Source organism: Mercenaria mercenaria, chromosome 16 (assembly GCF_021730395.1).
Source record: "Mercenaria mercenaria strain notata chromosome 16, MADL_Memer_1, whole genome shotgun sequence".
Classification (NCBI taxonomy): Eukaryota; Metazoa; Mollusca; class Bivalvia; order Venerida; family Veneridae; genus Mercenaria; species Mercenaria mercenaria.
This window is the reverse complement of record NC_069376.1, coordinates 35,644,388-35,660,671: the sequence shown is the minus strand read 5'-3', so window position 1 is coordinate 35,660,671 and position 16,284 is coordinate 35,644,388. Positions and strand designations below refer to the sequence as shown.

At 35.0% G+C, this 16,284-nt stretch overlaps 1 protein-coding gene and 1 long non-coding RNA gene across 2 annotated transcripts; one reads left to right on the top strand and one right to left on the bottom strand.

Moving 5' to 3' along the window:
- Positions 1-4,353: 4,353 nt before the first annotated feature.
- Positions 4,354-9,187, top strand: LOC128549624 (uncharacterized). Its single transcript, XM_053526730.1, has 3 exons — positions 4,354-4,624; positions 6,316-6,564; positions 8,557-9,187. Exons 1-3 carry the CDS (start codon positions 4,374-4,376, stop codon positions 9,014-9,016), a joined length of 960 nt encoding a protein of 319 aa, XP_053382705.1. The 5' UTR covers positions 4,354-4,373; the 3' UTR covers positions 9,017-9,187.
- A 3,020-nt stretch (positions 9,188-12,207) lies between these two features.
- Positions 12,208-13,244, bottom strand: LOC128549853 (uncharacterized). The gene is made up of 2 exons (XR_008367982.1): positions 12,900-13,244; positions 12,208-12,565 (listed from the first exon to the last, which is right to left on the bottom strand). It is a non-coding gene; the product is annotated as an uncharacterized LOC128549853 (long non-coding RNA).
- Positions 13,245-16,284: the final 3,040 nt, after the last annotated feature.

Here is a 16,284-nt window from a genome sequence, read left to right as displayed (position 1 = left end):
TTCTTGAAATTTCCTAATGAACTTCCGGTCTAGATGACAACACTATTCTGACTGGTTGATGAAGAAATGTATGTCAGTCGTCTTTGAGTTACACGAGTTCGCTTGACATAATTGTGCTATGTGAATTCAATAGATACTTCAAATATGTGTCACTTTTTATGATGCCAAATTCAGAATTATTTCTAAGATGACTTTATTCATGATTTCGAGGTTTTTTTTCCGTTTTGTTTGTTTACGTATCGCCTATCATGTGGACATGGCCGTGTTGCCGTGTTATCTAAACCATAAGTTCATTAGGGAAGTTCTTCCAAGTTTTTTCCGTCTGTGTCTGCGATGTGAAATATTGAAACAATGTGCCTTGGACACGATGGGAGATAAATTACCACTTTTCCAATCTACATAGTACCTATTTACTGAAATGCGCGTTTTAGGCGAGAAATGCTTGATTAAAATGCGTAAGTACATTTTCCGTTCATGAACATTAAAGAATATATACTTAGAGGCAGGGTAACACTTGTATGCCGGCTGGTTCTTTCTGATCTGGAGACAGTGCATGTAACCTCCTGAGCACACACGCAATGGTAAAATATTTGAAGTAATAGGCAGGCACAGGCATACATTAAGAAGATACACCGTAATCATATGTTTTACAACATGAATATCATACCGCTTTAAATCGTAAAACATGTAATAAAATCGCAAAAAAAGAAACAATGTGTCAAACTTCTTACTTCTTTTAGAACATCATCCGCGCATTGTCGTATCTTTGGGTGTTGACGCAGCACACGGAAACGCCCGTACTTGACTTCATAGTCGGATGTTGATAGAATAATTTTTGAAAGAAAAATTAAAACAAACACCCAGCCAAGAACTACATCCATGGCTTAACTTGGTAGCAAACAGGAGCTGAGCAGCTCCAAAGAAAGTTATAAACTGAAGACAATGATAGGAAAAAGTCAATATGCCTCTATATATTATGTATGTAACAGTTTTTGAGATAAAAGAAACACCTTTCAATTATGAAATAGGTTCGTTATTTCGTTATTGATTTTAAACAAAACAACATTCCAACAGCAAAGACAGAGTATGACTATGATAACTGAATATCTGAAAATATGTCTGTGATCTATTCCTGCAACTATATTAACAAGTATGTTATACAGGTGAATAGGTACCCATAGAATATGATGGCAGAAAGTCGTATTGACCGAGGCTTATTTGCCAAGAACTGTTTTATTTTATGACACTATTATCTTTATATTAACAATTATATATTTATATTTAAATTCCTCAACAATTACAGTAACATTTTTTATAAATATGAATTATTCAAGTCAGCAGCTGACTGAGTTTTGTTTTTCAGTTTCATCTTAAAGAAAAAAGTTGTCATGATAAATGACTGAGGACGAAATGGTGACATTTGATAATGATTATGACCGGTGATGATGAATAATGATGATGATAATTGTCGATGATGATGAATGATAACAGTGAATGATAATGATGACGATGAAGAAGAAGGCGATGAACCACACTGACGACGACAAAACCGATTATACGTCGCCAGAATAATTCATCCGGGCTACGCCCTCGAGATATAATATAATATTGGAATACAAATGGATGATGTTCAGTTATCTCTTCTTCTATATGCAGACGGCATAGTGTTAATAGCAGACACTGGTGATAAATTACAGTTAATGCTTAATACACTTCATCAATGGTGTAAGCGTTGGAGAGTTATTATCAACCCCAGCAAATCAAAGATTGTTCATTTCAGAAGACAAATTTTCCAAGATAATGATAACTTTAGTGAAAACTCTGAAGCCCTCTCTAAAGAGCCAGGACCTTATTAGCAAAATTCAACATCTAAAATATTTTACATCGTTTGAGAAACTGTACACATCATGTGTTGTTCCTATACTTGATTACGGAGCCTCTGTGTGGGGAATGCGACAGTACCAATAAATAGACAAGGTACAATACAGGGCATTTCATGGAGTCCACCGATTTACACCTATACTTACGCTTTCTGGGGAGATTAGCTGGCTACCAGGCATATGTATACAGGAGATGGGGGTACTGGAATAGACTTATCACATTAAAAAAACCAGAGACCGACCAAATGGGTGTTTAATAATGACTGTAACATTTGCAGAAATAATTGGACTAGTGATGTAAAACAAATCTTACAAGAAATAGGATTTATCTGAAAAGTTCAATGCTAAAACCGTTATACAACTCCCAAATGCAAAAGACTTAATACGTAACCATTATGCAGATAAGTGGTCACACGGTATTCATATCTTAACTAAGAACTTGCAGGTTATTTAAACAAGACAAGAGAGAAACATTACATGCAGCCACAGGAAAACACTGCAGCAATTACAAGGCGGAGACTGAAGCACTCATGAAGGCGGTCTCAATGACTGAAGACTCGGCAGAAAAAAAGCTCCTCAGTCGTCCTTCTCACAGATGCACTGTCTGTCATGGAAGCTCTGATCAACAATAAAGCTCCATAGCTAGTCAGGAGAATGCAGAACCTGAATATCATATGCAAAGTAGCTCTTCAGTGGATTCCATCCCATTGTGGATTTGCAGGCAATGAAGAGGCAGACCAACTGGCTAAGCTAGGAGCTCTGTTAGAACAACCAACAACATCTTGAGCTAGTCACCACCATCAAGAAAGTCACCATCATGAAGGCACTAACGAGACCAAGGATAGAGGACGATGCTTTTCACCTCCTTGATCGGTCTGAACAAGTGATGCTGGTCAGACTTCACTCAGGGCACAACAAGCTCAATGCTCATATGTACAAGAAATACAGACTGGCACCATCGCCAACCTGTCCATGTGGTGAGGAAGTTCCTACTACGGAGCATGTACTCCAGAAATGTAAAAGGCATGATCAGCAGCAAGCTGCGACTTGACCGATTGATACCCCAATCCACCAGAAACTGTATGGAGGCATTGAGGATCTGAGGCAAACCACAAGTTTCATCGAGGCTACTTGTCTGACAGTGTAGGGCGAACAAAGAAGAAGAAGAAAATTTAAACAAGACTTTCAATGTCCTCATGAACCTAAGCAAATATGAAAGATCAATGTTATGCCAATTTAGGTGTGGGATCCTACCTCTAAGAATAGAAACGGGCAGATACGTTGGCGAAACGGCAAATTTAAGAGTTAGTACATTTTGCTCTCTTGGTGCTGTTGAAGATATACACATTGTCTGCTTGAATGTTAGCTGTATCATGACTTGAGAGTTATTTGTTCGAAAATGTAATCTCATGTGATTTATATACAAGTATTTCTAGCGTAAAGAAACTTTCTTTCTTGTTAAATGAATACCCAAGAAAAGTATCAAAATTTATACTTCATGCATACCAGATCAGGAAGACAGATATATATTCGTGAGGTTAAACATTTGTGCATATTAGCGATATTTCGTATACATATAATCATACATGTATTTATTCTGTAACATTACATTTAACAGCTATTTTTCACTTTATGTATTTAACATATGTTTTTCGTTTTAAGTACCTTATACAACAAATGTAATGATATGTCTACATGTATCAGTTATCCTTACAGAAGCCATATCATTGTATCTAATGATACACAAATTGTATATACTTGTTTATTTCATGCTTTTCAGTGGTTTACTGAAATATAATGGTAGATTATATCCTGGTAAACCCACAGTGAAATTTATCAAAATATAATTTTCACTGTGCCGGACTACTTTCTTCCCCCAATTGGACACCTCTCTATGTACATGTATATACATGAGGTGACAGGTTGGTTGTAGTAGCTTCCCTTTGTTTACATGTTTGTAACAACAACAACAACACCTGTCAAATCTGACGTCTGCTTTAGTATACAATCAAGATGTCTGTAGAAGAACTGGATCCAGAGGTCTTGAATGACATTTTCACAAATTTCTTTGACCAGGAGGAATATGGAGACTTTCAGGTTGCAGACAGGAACTTTAGACAAGTAGATGCTGACCAGTTTCTTAAAGAAAATGAAAATAAAAATACCCAAAAGAAGACAGAGAGTGACATGAAGTTATTCTTCTCTTTTCTGATGTCAAAAAATGAAATGAGAAAACCAGAATACATTCCCCCATATCAGCTTAATTCATTACTGTGTGAATTTATCTTGGTGTTACCAAGAAAGATGGCAGGGAATATGAGCCTACAACTTTGCGGGCTTTATAAGCTCTGTTGACAGATATCTAAAAGCAAGTGACAGCAATGTTGCCATATTCAAGGACAGAGAATTTTCCAAAACACGAGCTGTCCTTTCAAGAAAACAGCAACAGCTGAAAGGCCAGGGACTTGCAATAAGCCGAGAGCTGCAGAAACCATGACAGAGTCTATCATTGACCAGATGCATGAAGCCAGGACACTAGGTGACTACACTCCAAGGTCTTTGTTACACTCCATGTGGTTTGTATGCACAAACCATTTTGGAATGCGGACAGGCAAAGAATGCCGTGATCTCTGCTGGGGAGATATTCATCTTAGAATGGACGAAACTTCTGGTGAGGAGTATCTTATATATGACCAAGAGAGACAAACCAAAACCAGATCTGGTTCAAATCCTCGGGACATTAGGTACGTTTCAATTGCATTTTTATTTAATGGCTTTATTACACTCCCGCAACGTCGAACATGTGATAAATAGCGGATATTACATGAGTGTCTTTTCATATTGAATTTATTAAACTCGTTGAATAAAATGATAAAATGCGAGGCTCTGCCGAGCATTTTATCAATTTTATTCAACGAGTTTAATAAATTAAATGTCGAAAGACACAAATGTAATATTCTTTTCATCACATGTTAGCTATTCATGTCGAAACATCAAAAATTCAACTTTCTTTTACTATACAAATAAGTCAATTTGTCCAGCGTCTCCTATACTGTAAACGACGTCGACGTCAAAGCGTTATTACACTAGTGTATTATCATTTTTATTTAATGGCTTTATTACACTCCCGCAAAGTCGAACATGTGATAAAGTAATTTAATTCATATACAGTAGATCTACCATAATTTTGTGTTGTTTTTTTTTCAGTGTCACTGAATGAGCACTAAAATTAGTAATTTCAAAATTTGTGTCACAAATTGAAATATCTCATTCTTCCACTGATATTTCTTTCGGTTTATTTCATGCACAAAATGCTTTAAATATTTTGTATTTTTGATACCATCTTAAAATATCTTTAAAATTGCACAAGCTTTCCTTGTGAAAATGTGAAATCTGTGAAATAAAAAAAAAATATATGTGAAATCTGATATTACAGGAGTGTCTTTTCATATTGAATTTATTAAACAAGTTGAATAAAATAATAAAATGCGAGGCTCTGCAGAGCATTTTATCAATTTTACTCATCGAGTTTAAAGGCACTGACCTCCAGATTTGGATAAATAATATTTTTTCTTTCAAATTGAACTTTGGTCATATTACGAACATTAGAATATGAGTTTTTGTTTCTAAAATAATTTAAAAATCCTATTCAAGAAAAAAAGATGACCGTCTCGGCAATCGAACCCCGGACAACCACGGCAATAAAGACATTTTCCCGTCTTCGTAACCAATAAAGCTATTGAGGAATTAGTGAGTTTATGATTTCAAAATACAGATTTTTATAATTGAGACAGTTTACCTGGAGTAATGCGTTACAAACGCATTTCGATTTTCATCGTAAAAAGTAGAAAAAAACAGCAAATTCTAATGTGTTTCCGTAACATGATATAGTTTGTCAGTAATTAAGTTTTAACCCTTCTTAAGAAATATAGCATTTATTTCCAGATATCTAAAAAATCTTTTAGTAGACTAGTAGAATGATCTGGAGGCCAGTCCCTTTAATAAACTCAATGTGGAAAGTCACAAATGTCATATTCTTTTTCCCCACATGATAACCTTCCCTGGCGAAACATCAAAAATTCTACTTTCTTTTACTAGATTATATGAATAAGTCAATTTGACTAACGTCTCCTATACTATAAACAACGTCCATGCGTTTACTGAAATATAATGGTAGATTATTTGTAATGATAACGATAAACAACAAAACAGCTATCCAAACTGGGATTCGAACCCAGGCCTACTGCTACTTAGTAACAGCCGTCCTTCCGCTAGACTATTTGGATGCACAACTGTTGTATGTTGCTACAATCACCATTACGATTTAGAGTTTTAGACTTGCATTTTTTCTGTAAAATGTCTGTCAAAAGGTTAGAGACTGTAATAAAGATAAATGTTTTAATGATGTATAACAGTGTAAATTTCATTACTTCAGAGGTACAAAACCCAAAGCCTATGCCACTGCTGACGCCCAGAGAGATCCTGTACATCTGTACAAGCTGTACAGCCAGAAACGACCGGACGAAATGTGCAAACCTGACAGCCCATTCTTCCTTACACCAAATGATAAACCACAGAGATGCTGGTTCAAAAAAACCCCACTTGGAATAAATAAACTTTACAACATTATGAGAGACATGAAGGCTGAAGCAGGAATTGAAAATCCCAGAATAACGCCTTACAGGTGTGCATATTATACATCTATATTCTTATTTTATGCTTTTCCATGGTTTATCTAGATATAATAAATGAACAGCTGAAAATATCCTGATATAGCAACGTTTTATAAGCCTGATTTTATAGCCGATATTGTTCTGAGTTCCAAACTGAAAATTTTTCCCCCCATTTTTCTGCAAACATTTTCAATTCAGAGCTTTAAAACGACAGTTTTACTGGAATGTCAAGTACGTAAATTATAAGCCGTCATATGGATACTAAAACTTTTTCCGACAATCAAAAAAATTCAAATCTGACATCTATTGATCTTTTCTTTCCTTTTCAAATTCATTTCTGAAAAAAAGAAACACCCTAAAACTGTAAAATATCTACTTTTGAAATACCCTTACCAAAGTCATACCTGCATAAATTCAGTATATTTAAAGTAGTTTGATAACAAGAATCTTCAAGTACTTATCAGACTGTAAGCCCAGGCCTCCAGATAATTTTTCATGCAATTAGTGTTTCAATTCTTTGTTTTTTCACAACCAAATTCAATCAGTATTAGTTTTGCATCGCAAACATTTAATCTTTCTTAGTTAGTTTTTTTTTTTTTTTTTTGCTGGAGGGAGTGCATCTATCATTTTTTGTCCGTTTTCAATGACTTTAGTAATTTTTCTGTTACGTTTTAGTATTTCGCTATTCATCATGGGCTATTTCCAACCAGAATCAATGACATTTGTTATGATGTCCGGTACAATTCCACCTGCGATTTCTTCATTAAGATTTTTTTTTCCGTTCTTGTCATAAAATTAACCATAGAAGGACATGCACTGTCAGTTTGATGCTTTGCTCATCCTCGCTTTCTTACTGCCGACGTCATATTCGCAATTTCTTAGAAGGTGATATCATTCTAGCAAGCTAATAAATGGCACGATTAAGATTTTATCGCTGACTTGAATTAGCCGTGAAATTAAGAAAATTTTAGTAATAAGTTCCCAAACATGGTTTATCGTAGAATAACCCGTGTTTTCTGTGTTCTTATGCGTACATGTAAGAATGTATCAAGAAGGCCGTATTATTTTAAATACTGTTTCGCATAAGAACGAAAAACTCGTGTTATTCTACGATAAATCACACTTGGGAACTTGTTATTTCGATTCTAACACTACATACTAGTATCAACAGTGTAAGAAAAAAACTACGTTTTACAACCGTGCTATGCACCTGGATCGGTAACGTCACTGCACGCGAGTGGTTTATTTAAGAAATAATATATCTCATCGGTGATTTGTCGCTGAATAAATCACTGTTTGGAGTTCAGATGCGAAGGAATTATATCACGAGGGCGGAGCCCGAGTTGTATAATACTACGCAGCTGAACGACAAACACTGATTTATTCAAGAGCAAATCACTAAATGAGATGTATTATTTTGATTCTAACACGTTACCAAGGACGGGACACCTGCACTTTACCAGTACGCACATTAAATAAACACTCCCCATTTATTCTTATGGGGGCTACTGCCCCCACACCCCCGTTTTTCTGTTTTCTTTAATGAATAGATTATTGTTACAATTTATTTAAATGATTGTAACGAGCACATCCTACCTTTTACAATCCTAGCAAAAAGTGCGTACCAGTAAAGCGCATTCTAGCCCCAAGGACTTTAAAGTACATCTTTGCCGGCATTCATTAATTATTTGCCCGTTTTCAATCGGTTTCTTTCTAGCGCGCTGCTACGCCGTTTGACGCAATAATTGTGACGTCAGAACAGTGAATTGTTGTTTGATAATTCACTGATTCCAGCCTTCTTTGTTTAATAGTAAAATGAATCGGATCGTGTTAGAATGCAGAATGAGAATAACCCAGAGCCCTCCCATGTCAGCCAACTTAGAAAAACGAACTTATGCCTGCATACTCATTCTAAAGAAAATGCACTTGTACAAAATAATTTATGCCTTCAAATAATTTCATAGGTCAATGATATGAAAATTCCATTCATTTTTTTTTTTCAGCTCCAGAAAACATCTGGTTCAAACTCTAAACGATGCTGGGGTCCCTGCCAACCAAATCATGCAAATTTCTGGTCACAAGAATGTGAATTCTATAAACAACTACAGTAAAATCAACAACGACCAGTCGAGAAATATTTCTAAAATACTGTCGAATCAGAGAAATGAAACCAACCTTCAAACTCAAGGAAGTGGTGCTGCCAGTGCTCCGGAGCCATGGACTGGGCCTTTCGGATCCAATCGCTCTCGCAGTCTTTTTGCAAGCAGCACTTTCCACGGACCTGTGACTTTCAATTTCCACAGTACATCTGTATCGGAAACACTGTCACAAATGTCCACAGTTAACGTAGGCCGAAGTAATGCAACTGCTGAAGAGTCCGTTTCCAACATGCTCGATTCGCCAGTTGCCACTGCCAGACCATTCAAACGAATAAGAATGATTCCAGAAAGTGACAGTGACTAACTGTAACACTCACGACACGAGAGTTTACATATAAGTCCATTTAAAATCCCACTGTTACACTGTTCGTATTGTTTCTCCAGTTATTTGTTCTAACTGTTTACCGATTGACTGAAGTAAAACAAAATGGCGGACTCGAATTTTGACAAGCGCAAGTGCGCGTATCTGCGCGTATGAATTCACACATTGTTTGTTTAAATATATCTGAAGTTACATGAATAAAATTTTTGAAGTACCAAATATATTATTTATATCCCTTACAAATAAATTAATCTCCTTTCTTCTGTTAGACAAAACACAACCTGGACCAAATTTGTAGAACTATTTGGGACGCATAACACAGCGCTGACAGTCGTAAACAGTGGGGCTCCCTGCGGGGGAATTTTTAAAAAGTAAAACGATTTTATAAAAGAAACCACTGAATAAGCATGAAATAAACAGAAAATTTGTTTGTTTCGGTGAAAGATCGAAATTTATTTCATCTCGTGAACATCACATGTTAATATTTTCACTCGTGGCTTCGCCACTCGTGAAAATATTCATGTGATGTTCACTCGATGAAATAAATTTTCGATCTTACACCGAAACAAACAAATATCCTCTATATCACGTACATTATGTTTATTGTTTGACTAGATGGCATATAGGCCCACTATGTTATGAATATGTTATGCACACGCCTTTGAATATTGTGATCACCCTTTAGATATGGACCCTTGCTTTTTATTTTGTCTTTGACGGTGTGATATGCAGGCTTTATAACCTCAAATCCCTTCTCTAATTCTAGTAGTTTCTTTAGTTATGCACTTGTTTTCTCGCTCAGGGCAAGCCCATTACTTTTAACTTGCTCAAACCGGTGCTAAAGGGCATGGACAGTAATATACATTTCCACTAACTGGCTTTGTCAAACCAAGCCAGCCTGTGGGTTTCCATATATTATAGTAGGGTCTTTCTTCATTTGAATTTAGCAACTATATTAAAGTTAAGCCTATATAGACATGCATATGAGGATAAAGACTATTATAACAAGTAACTTGCCATGAACAGATTCAGTCAATCGGGTCTGCCATCATTTATCTTGGTTGTGTTATATGCATCCAGATGCTGCAATTCGTTAATAATTTTACGGTCTAATTGGGGCGTATACATTTTATTACCTATCATGTACACAAGCCCAATTTAACCGAGTCAGGTATTATTTTGCTTGGTTATATCCTAAGCTTTCAACGAATCAACTTAAAGATTTTATTAACTACCAAAACAACAGTTTTAAGAAATGTTTGCGGCTATAAAACGTTTTCGCATACTAGGACTCACCGTTGTTATAATTTCAATGGGGTTTGTTCCATGTATTTGTATAATAGAATTTCGCATAAACCGTTGCTAAGGGGCGTGAATGGTGTAGCTGCGCATTTTATTACTTTGCATGAACAGGCAATCAAACCGAGCCTACTATATATTTGCTCGCTCGTGCTTCCAAAGACTTTCCTTTCAATTTTGTTTTAATTATAAATAACAAACTGCATTTCTATAAAAAGAAATAATAAAGTAATGGTACTTTGCTACATTTAAGTGAGATCAACAGCAAATATTGTTTAAAAATTATTGAATTATTTGTTTACGCATCCATGGTTCAGTGTCATGGCTTAAATGACAACAGCTAGTATCATGACTTATCCACCCAGAAGGACAGCTGATTGCTGACAAAAGAAATCTGCAATGAACTTTTCTTGGTTGTAGCATCGGTAAGCAGAAACAGAATTTAGAATTGTTATATTGAACAAAATATATACATTAATCTGGGCTCAATTGTTTGAAACTTAAACCGGCTGTTAAACTTATCGCCGAATAAATCTTGATTTAAGATATTAGTCTTGGTTTGGAAGATACTAACATTTAACTTTAAAGTTTTTTAGTGACCATAATCCTTACTTCATACATTTGTTTTACTAAATAACTAAACCGTCAATATATATGCCTAAAAGTTATTCAACCGTTAGCATAATCACTTGTTAAACTTTGGAATAACCTGGTTCTTTAAATTCATTCCATTTTATTTGCATGCTTAGTAATATTAATCTCCAAAGTTTTAAGAATAAGCATTGTAAAAACATAATGGAACCGTAGCATGAATTTCAAATCAAAAGACGCTTATTTGAAGGTAAACGTCTAGTTTCTTGATTAAGTTTGAAACACAACCAGAAACTAGCAACCGTTTAGCATTCTTTATTGTATATCAGAATGAAATCTTCGTCAGCAGTACAGCTTTCACAAAATACATGGGCTAATTACTTACCTTTAGCAATACCCGCTCCTCAGAACAAGAAACAAACAAATCATATTGAAGTGTGTTGGTACATGTTCAAAACTGTGCCAAAAACATAAGGAACGAAGGTATTATGTAGGAAGATATACTTGACCTCTGGTGAAAGATAAGACTATACTTCATGTATATAGCAGCATTTATAATTCCTTCGAGTGTAGTATTATTTAATCGCTGCCATTTGTCAGAATACCTTAATGACATACGGCAAGAGGCCTCTCCATTAGCACCAGACCAGACTAAAAGTAACTTTAAAACTATAGACTATGTGTGTACATGTCTTATCCTATCTACACGGATATTTGTGTTATGAAATATGATATGAAACACTTATTACAGGCCATTAATTCCCAATGCGTTTCCACGAATTCACATTTTTATCACCAGTTTTAACGTTACATATTTTCTTAAACATAATTTTCGAGAAGAAATCTTTCTTTATACATACAAATAAACAATTTCTTTAAGGTGACATCCCAGATAGCAGACATGCGTTGGCCCAACGTTGGGCCAACGGCGGACTCTTCGTTGGCCCAACGAAGATTTCCGACGTTGGCCCAACGCCATTTTGCTAATTGGCGCAACGTTGGCCCAACGGTTGGTACACCGTTGGCCCAACGACTGGTATCCTACACACATCGTTGGCCCTCCATTGGGCCAACAACTGATATCCTACACTCATCGTTGGCCCTCCATTGGGCCAACAACTGATATCCTACACTCATCGTTGGCCCTCCATTGGGCCAACAGCATTTTTTCGTCTATCACGGTTGGTCCAACGTTGGGCCAACTCTGTTTCTTTGTTGGCCAAAGATGGATGCCAACGCTATCCCAACGATTACGAAATTGAAAAAAAAGACTAAAACTAGCATGGTTTAATACATGTTTTATTTTCAAATAGTTGTGATTTTGTTCACATTTAACAAAAAGAAATCTAACATTTATTTAAAGTTTGTTTGCAATTTTCCTGAAGAAATATAACAGAATATTTCATCACTACAACATGTAAAATATTGATTCCAGTCTTTTATAAATCTAAATATTTTTCTTATTTCAGTCACTAATTAAATCCTACTAAAGTGAATTACTGTCTGTATATTAACTCATTATATATCCAAGTTATGTTTGTTTGTTTTCTCTTCTCACTGAAGGTGCAGCTTTTTATATTTTTATTTTTTCCTGTGCACCACAGTGCTAGGCACTCCATTATTACTCCCTTGGACAGCACCCTGTAAAAACAAAATCATAATGTTGATTAAACCATCTACGTCAAATTGATAACAATAACTAAAGAAATGCACATAAACAGCTGGACATAAACTTGCGTAAAATGTATGAAATTAATTTGTGTCTGTATTTAACCGAGAAAAATATGTTAGAATTAACAAGAAAATGAGTTATTTTATTTACAGAATTTAATACTCAACACAAGTGCCATCCGCCAGCTTTAAATATAAGTATTTAACATATGTTCAAGTCATATGGATATAACATGCATACAGGATATAAAAAGAAATTCTGTATAAGATTCCATAAACAAAATAAAAAAACACTTCTACTTACAGTTTATAGCTGGAAGACCGGGTTTTTGTTAAATCTAGACCTATCACATGTATAATAGTTTCCTTTACTACACATGTCTATAAAGCTAGAAATCTGGCCTAGAGAGTAAAATTAACCACATTTTCTGGGATTTCTTACATAACTCAGGTTAACGAGAGTTCATGTTCTGGAATATTCAACAGATTTATTGTAAACATTTTATGATTGTATAAAGTTAGATATTTGTTACAGAGTTAGTAAGGGTTTTTTTTTCAATACCTTTTTCACAATTTTTTCAAGGTAGAAGTTTTGAAATAGTTCAAAATATCATTACGGCTGCAGATAAGTTTTTAGTTTAATTAGCACAAATTTAACTGATTACGAATTGGTGCAGGAAATTTAAAGTGTTTAATAATTAATTAAATATTGCATGTTACAGCTACACAACCTGTGTATACCTGTGGGGGTTTGTGATAAAACAGTGACCTGTAAAATATACAATTATTATATCATTACTTCTAATGGACCAACGTTGGCCCAACGTTGGGCCAACGATGTTTTCTCTGTATAAGTCTTTCCCTGAAAATCAATATCGGGCCAATGCAGAGATATCTTTGACTGAAATTTAATGTTGGTTCAACGTTGGCCCAACAGCTGTATTTACAATAATTATTAATCATTGTTGGGCCAACAGTGGCCCAACAACGATTATCCTTTGACGGTTTTCCGTCGTTGGCCCAGTGACTTCATGTTTACAGGGATTGCACTGTACAATGTTCAACTGATAATTTGATTGGTTTATATGAAAGGAATGTGAATATATTTTCATTACATGTTGTATTAAGATGTGACGAAATTAATCAGATAACGAGCTTAACTTCGTTTTACTAACTAAATTAACAATAGAATTCTTTCATTCATTACTTCGTTTTATTTGAAACACATTAGGCAAAAACTAGCTCTTTCTATCATCTCCGTTAGACCAGCTGCAGCTGCAGTGCTTTCTTATTTAAAATGGATTGGTTAGTTGCAAGACTCGACTTTATTGTGGATTAAAATCAATGCCCACGCAGACCAACGAGAACTCCTTCTATTGCTTAAATTAAATCGAAACAACAACAACAAAAGTGTTACCATCCGCATGTTAGGTCATGTTTTTTGATTGTTTGTAATGCAGATTTAGTAATCGTAGGAAATAAATTACACGAATAAGTCATTTTTGATAATGGATTTCACAACAAATTCGAGTTACATATGATTAGCATAGAACACTCTTTGAACGGTAAGTATTCCATCACAACTTAGTGACCTATCTCTCTCTCTCTCTCTCTCTCTCTCTCTCTCTCTCTTAAGCCCCAGCCCACCCCAACACACACGTGTTGATAATAAATAATACAGCTATCCTACAAGATGACAGGGTGACAATTTATAGCCCTTCCTTAACTATTGAATCAACGTATGTGTTTTTCACAATACTATCTGTTAGCTCTTTTCAATTTATACATTTATTTCAGAATTATTTCAGAATATTGATCTTCTATACTGACTTCTTTTTACAATCACTATTTGACCTAATCATATCTCTGAATACTGCTGAAATCACAGATGTTTGAAAATATGTAGAAAATATGGAGATTTTAAAGAAGGGAGCAAAATATTAGTTTGACCAGAGCTCCAACTTGCTCCACAGAATATAAGACCATTCATTTATTTTGGTTGCAGCTGTGTGCATATTGATAAATTCAGACATATCTAGAAATCAATTACATATTGAAGGCTTCGCATACTTATGACATACTTATGACTGAGAATTTCTTCAATAATCAAAAAACTGTAAACTGCCGTACGCAGTTTCATAGCTGGTGAACGGGAGAGAAAATTAGACATATTTATTTTAATGGAAGAAAACTTGAAATTTACTACATGAAGAGATTTTCGGTTTTTACCCAACTTCGGCAAACAAAATGATTATTATGTTTTAAATTATGTAATGACACATGTCTTAATAATCAGTACAGAGACATTTAGAGTACATTTCAAAAATACCTATTGTAACTAAACAAAGTAATATTATATCTGCAATAAGGAATTACTGTGAAGTATTTTCTCATCAGGTACTAACCAAGTTAATTTTATTCAACATCAGTGCCAGGTGATATATATCTACAGTAGCATCCACAACTGACGAATGACTTGCAAAACATTTCGAAGGCCAAACGTTGTTACCAGGCCATGCATGGCAGTTACAATTCAAACGAACGAAGTACAATATAAGAATCTTTCATAGATTTAAGGAGCGGATTAAAATATCTGGCTCGAGGGCAGCTGTTTAGGTGGTAACGAGCAAAAGCAGTTACACGAGAGTCAGATGTTTCCATCCACAACTTCTACCAGTGTTAGAATCTTCTTTCTTACATACCGTATACTTCAAGTAATAGAAAAAATAAAATTAAACTAATGCTTTAAATAGCTTCACGCGTTCATAATAAACTACAGCACGTAAGTCATCTTACACCCTAGGGTGAATTGTTTGTTTTCTCGTGAAATACACGATGTTTTGGTGTCAATATTTGTTTTCATTTGGTGTGAAATGGCTTATGAATTATTATATTTGTTTAAAGTTATAATCCTGTTTAAAATCACCGTTAAATAAAGCAAATTACTTTGTAGATTTGTAGGAAATTGTCTAATGAACAAATTCGCCCGTTAGTTAGACTTAGATACGAATGGATATACAAGAGGCCCATGGAGGCCCTGTATCGCTCACCTGACCTATTGACCTAAAGAACATCAAGATTAACATTCTCACCAAGTTTCATTAAGATATGGTCATAAATGTGACCTTAAAGTGTTAAATAGCTTTTCCTTTGATTTGACCCGGTGACTTAGTTTTTGATCCCACATAACCCAGATTCAAACTTGACCTAAGGACCATCAAGATTAACATTCTGACTAAGTTTCAAGAAGATACAGTAATAAATATGGCCTTTAGAGTGTTAACAAGCTTTTCACTTGATTTGACCTAGCGACCTAGTTTTTAATTCCACCTCATCCAGATTTGAACTTGACTTAAAGGTCATCAAGTTAAACATTCTGACTAAGTTTCAGTAAGATATGATCATAAATGTGGCTTCTATAGTGTAAACTAGCTTTTCCTTTGATTTGATCTGGTGACCTAGTTTTTAATTCTATATTACCCATATTCAGATTAGATCTTGATGTTATCAAGATTAACATTCTGACCAAAATTCATGAAGATACAGTCATAAATGTGCCTTTACAGTGTTAACAAGCTTTTCTTTTGATTTGACCAGGTGACCTAGTTTTTGACCTGGAATTTAGACTTTATTAAGGATAACATTCTGACCAAGTTTCATTAAGATTGGGCCCAAATTGTGACCTCTAG

Excerpts from the sequence above, each read along its gene's own strand:
- LOC128549624 (XM_053526730.1), top strand. The coding sequence starts at position 4,374 with ATGACAGAGTCTATCATTGACCAGATGCATGAAGCCAGGACACTAGGT. Across the intron at positions 4,625-6,315 it reads TCAAATCCTCGGGACATTAG|AGGTACAAAACCCAAAGCCT; the intron begins GTACGTTTCAAT and ends TCATTACTTCAG. Across the intron at positions 6,565-8,556 it reads CCCAGAATAACGCCTTACAG|CTCCAGAAAACATCTGGTTC; the intron begins GTGTGCATATTA and ends TTTTTTTTTCAG.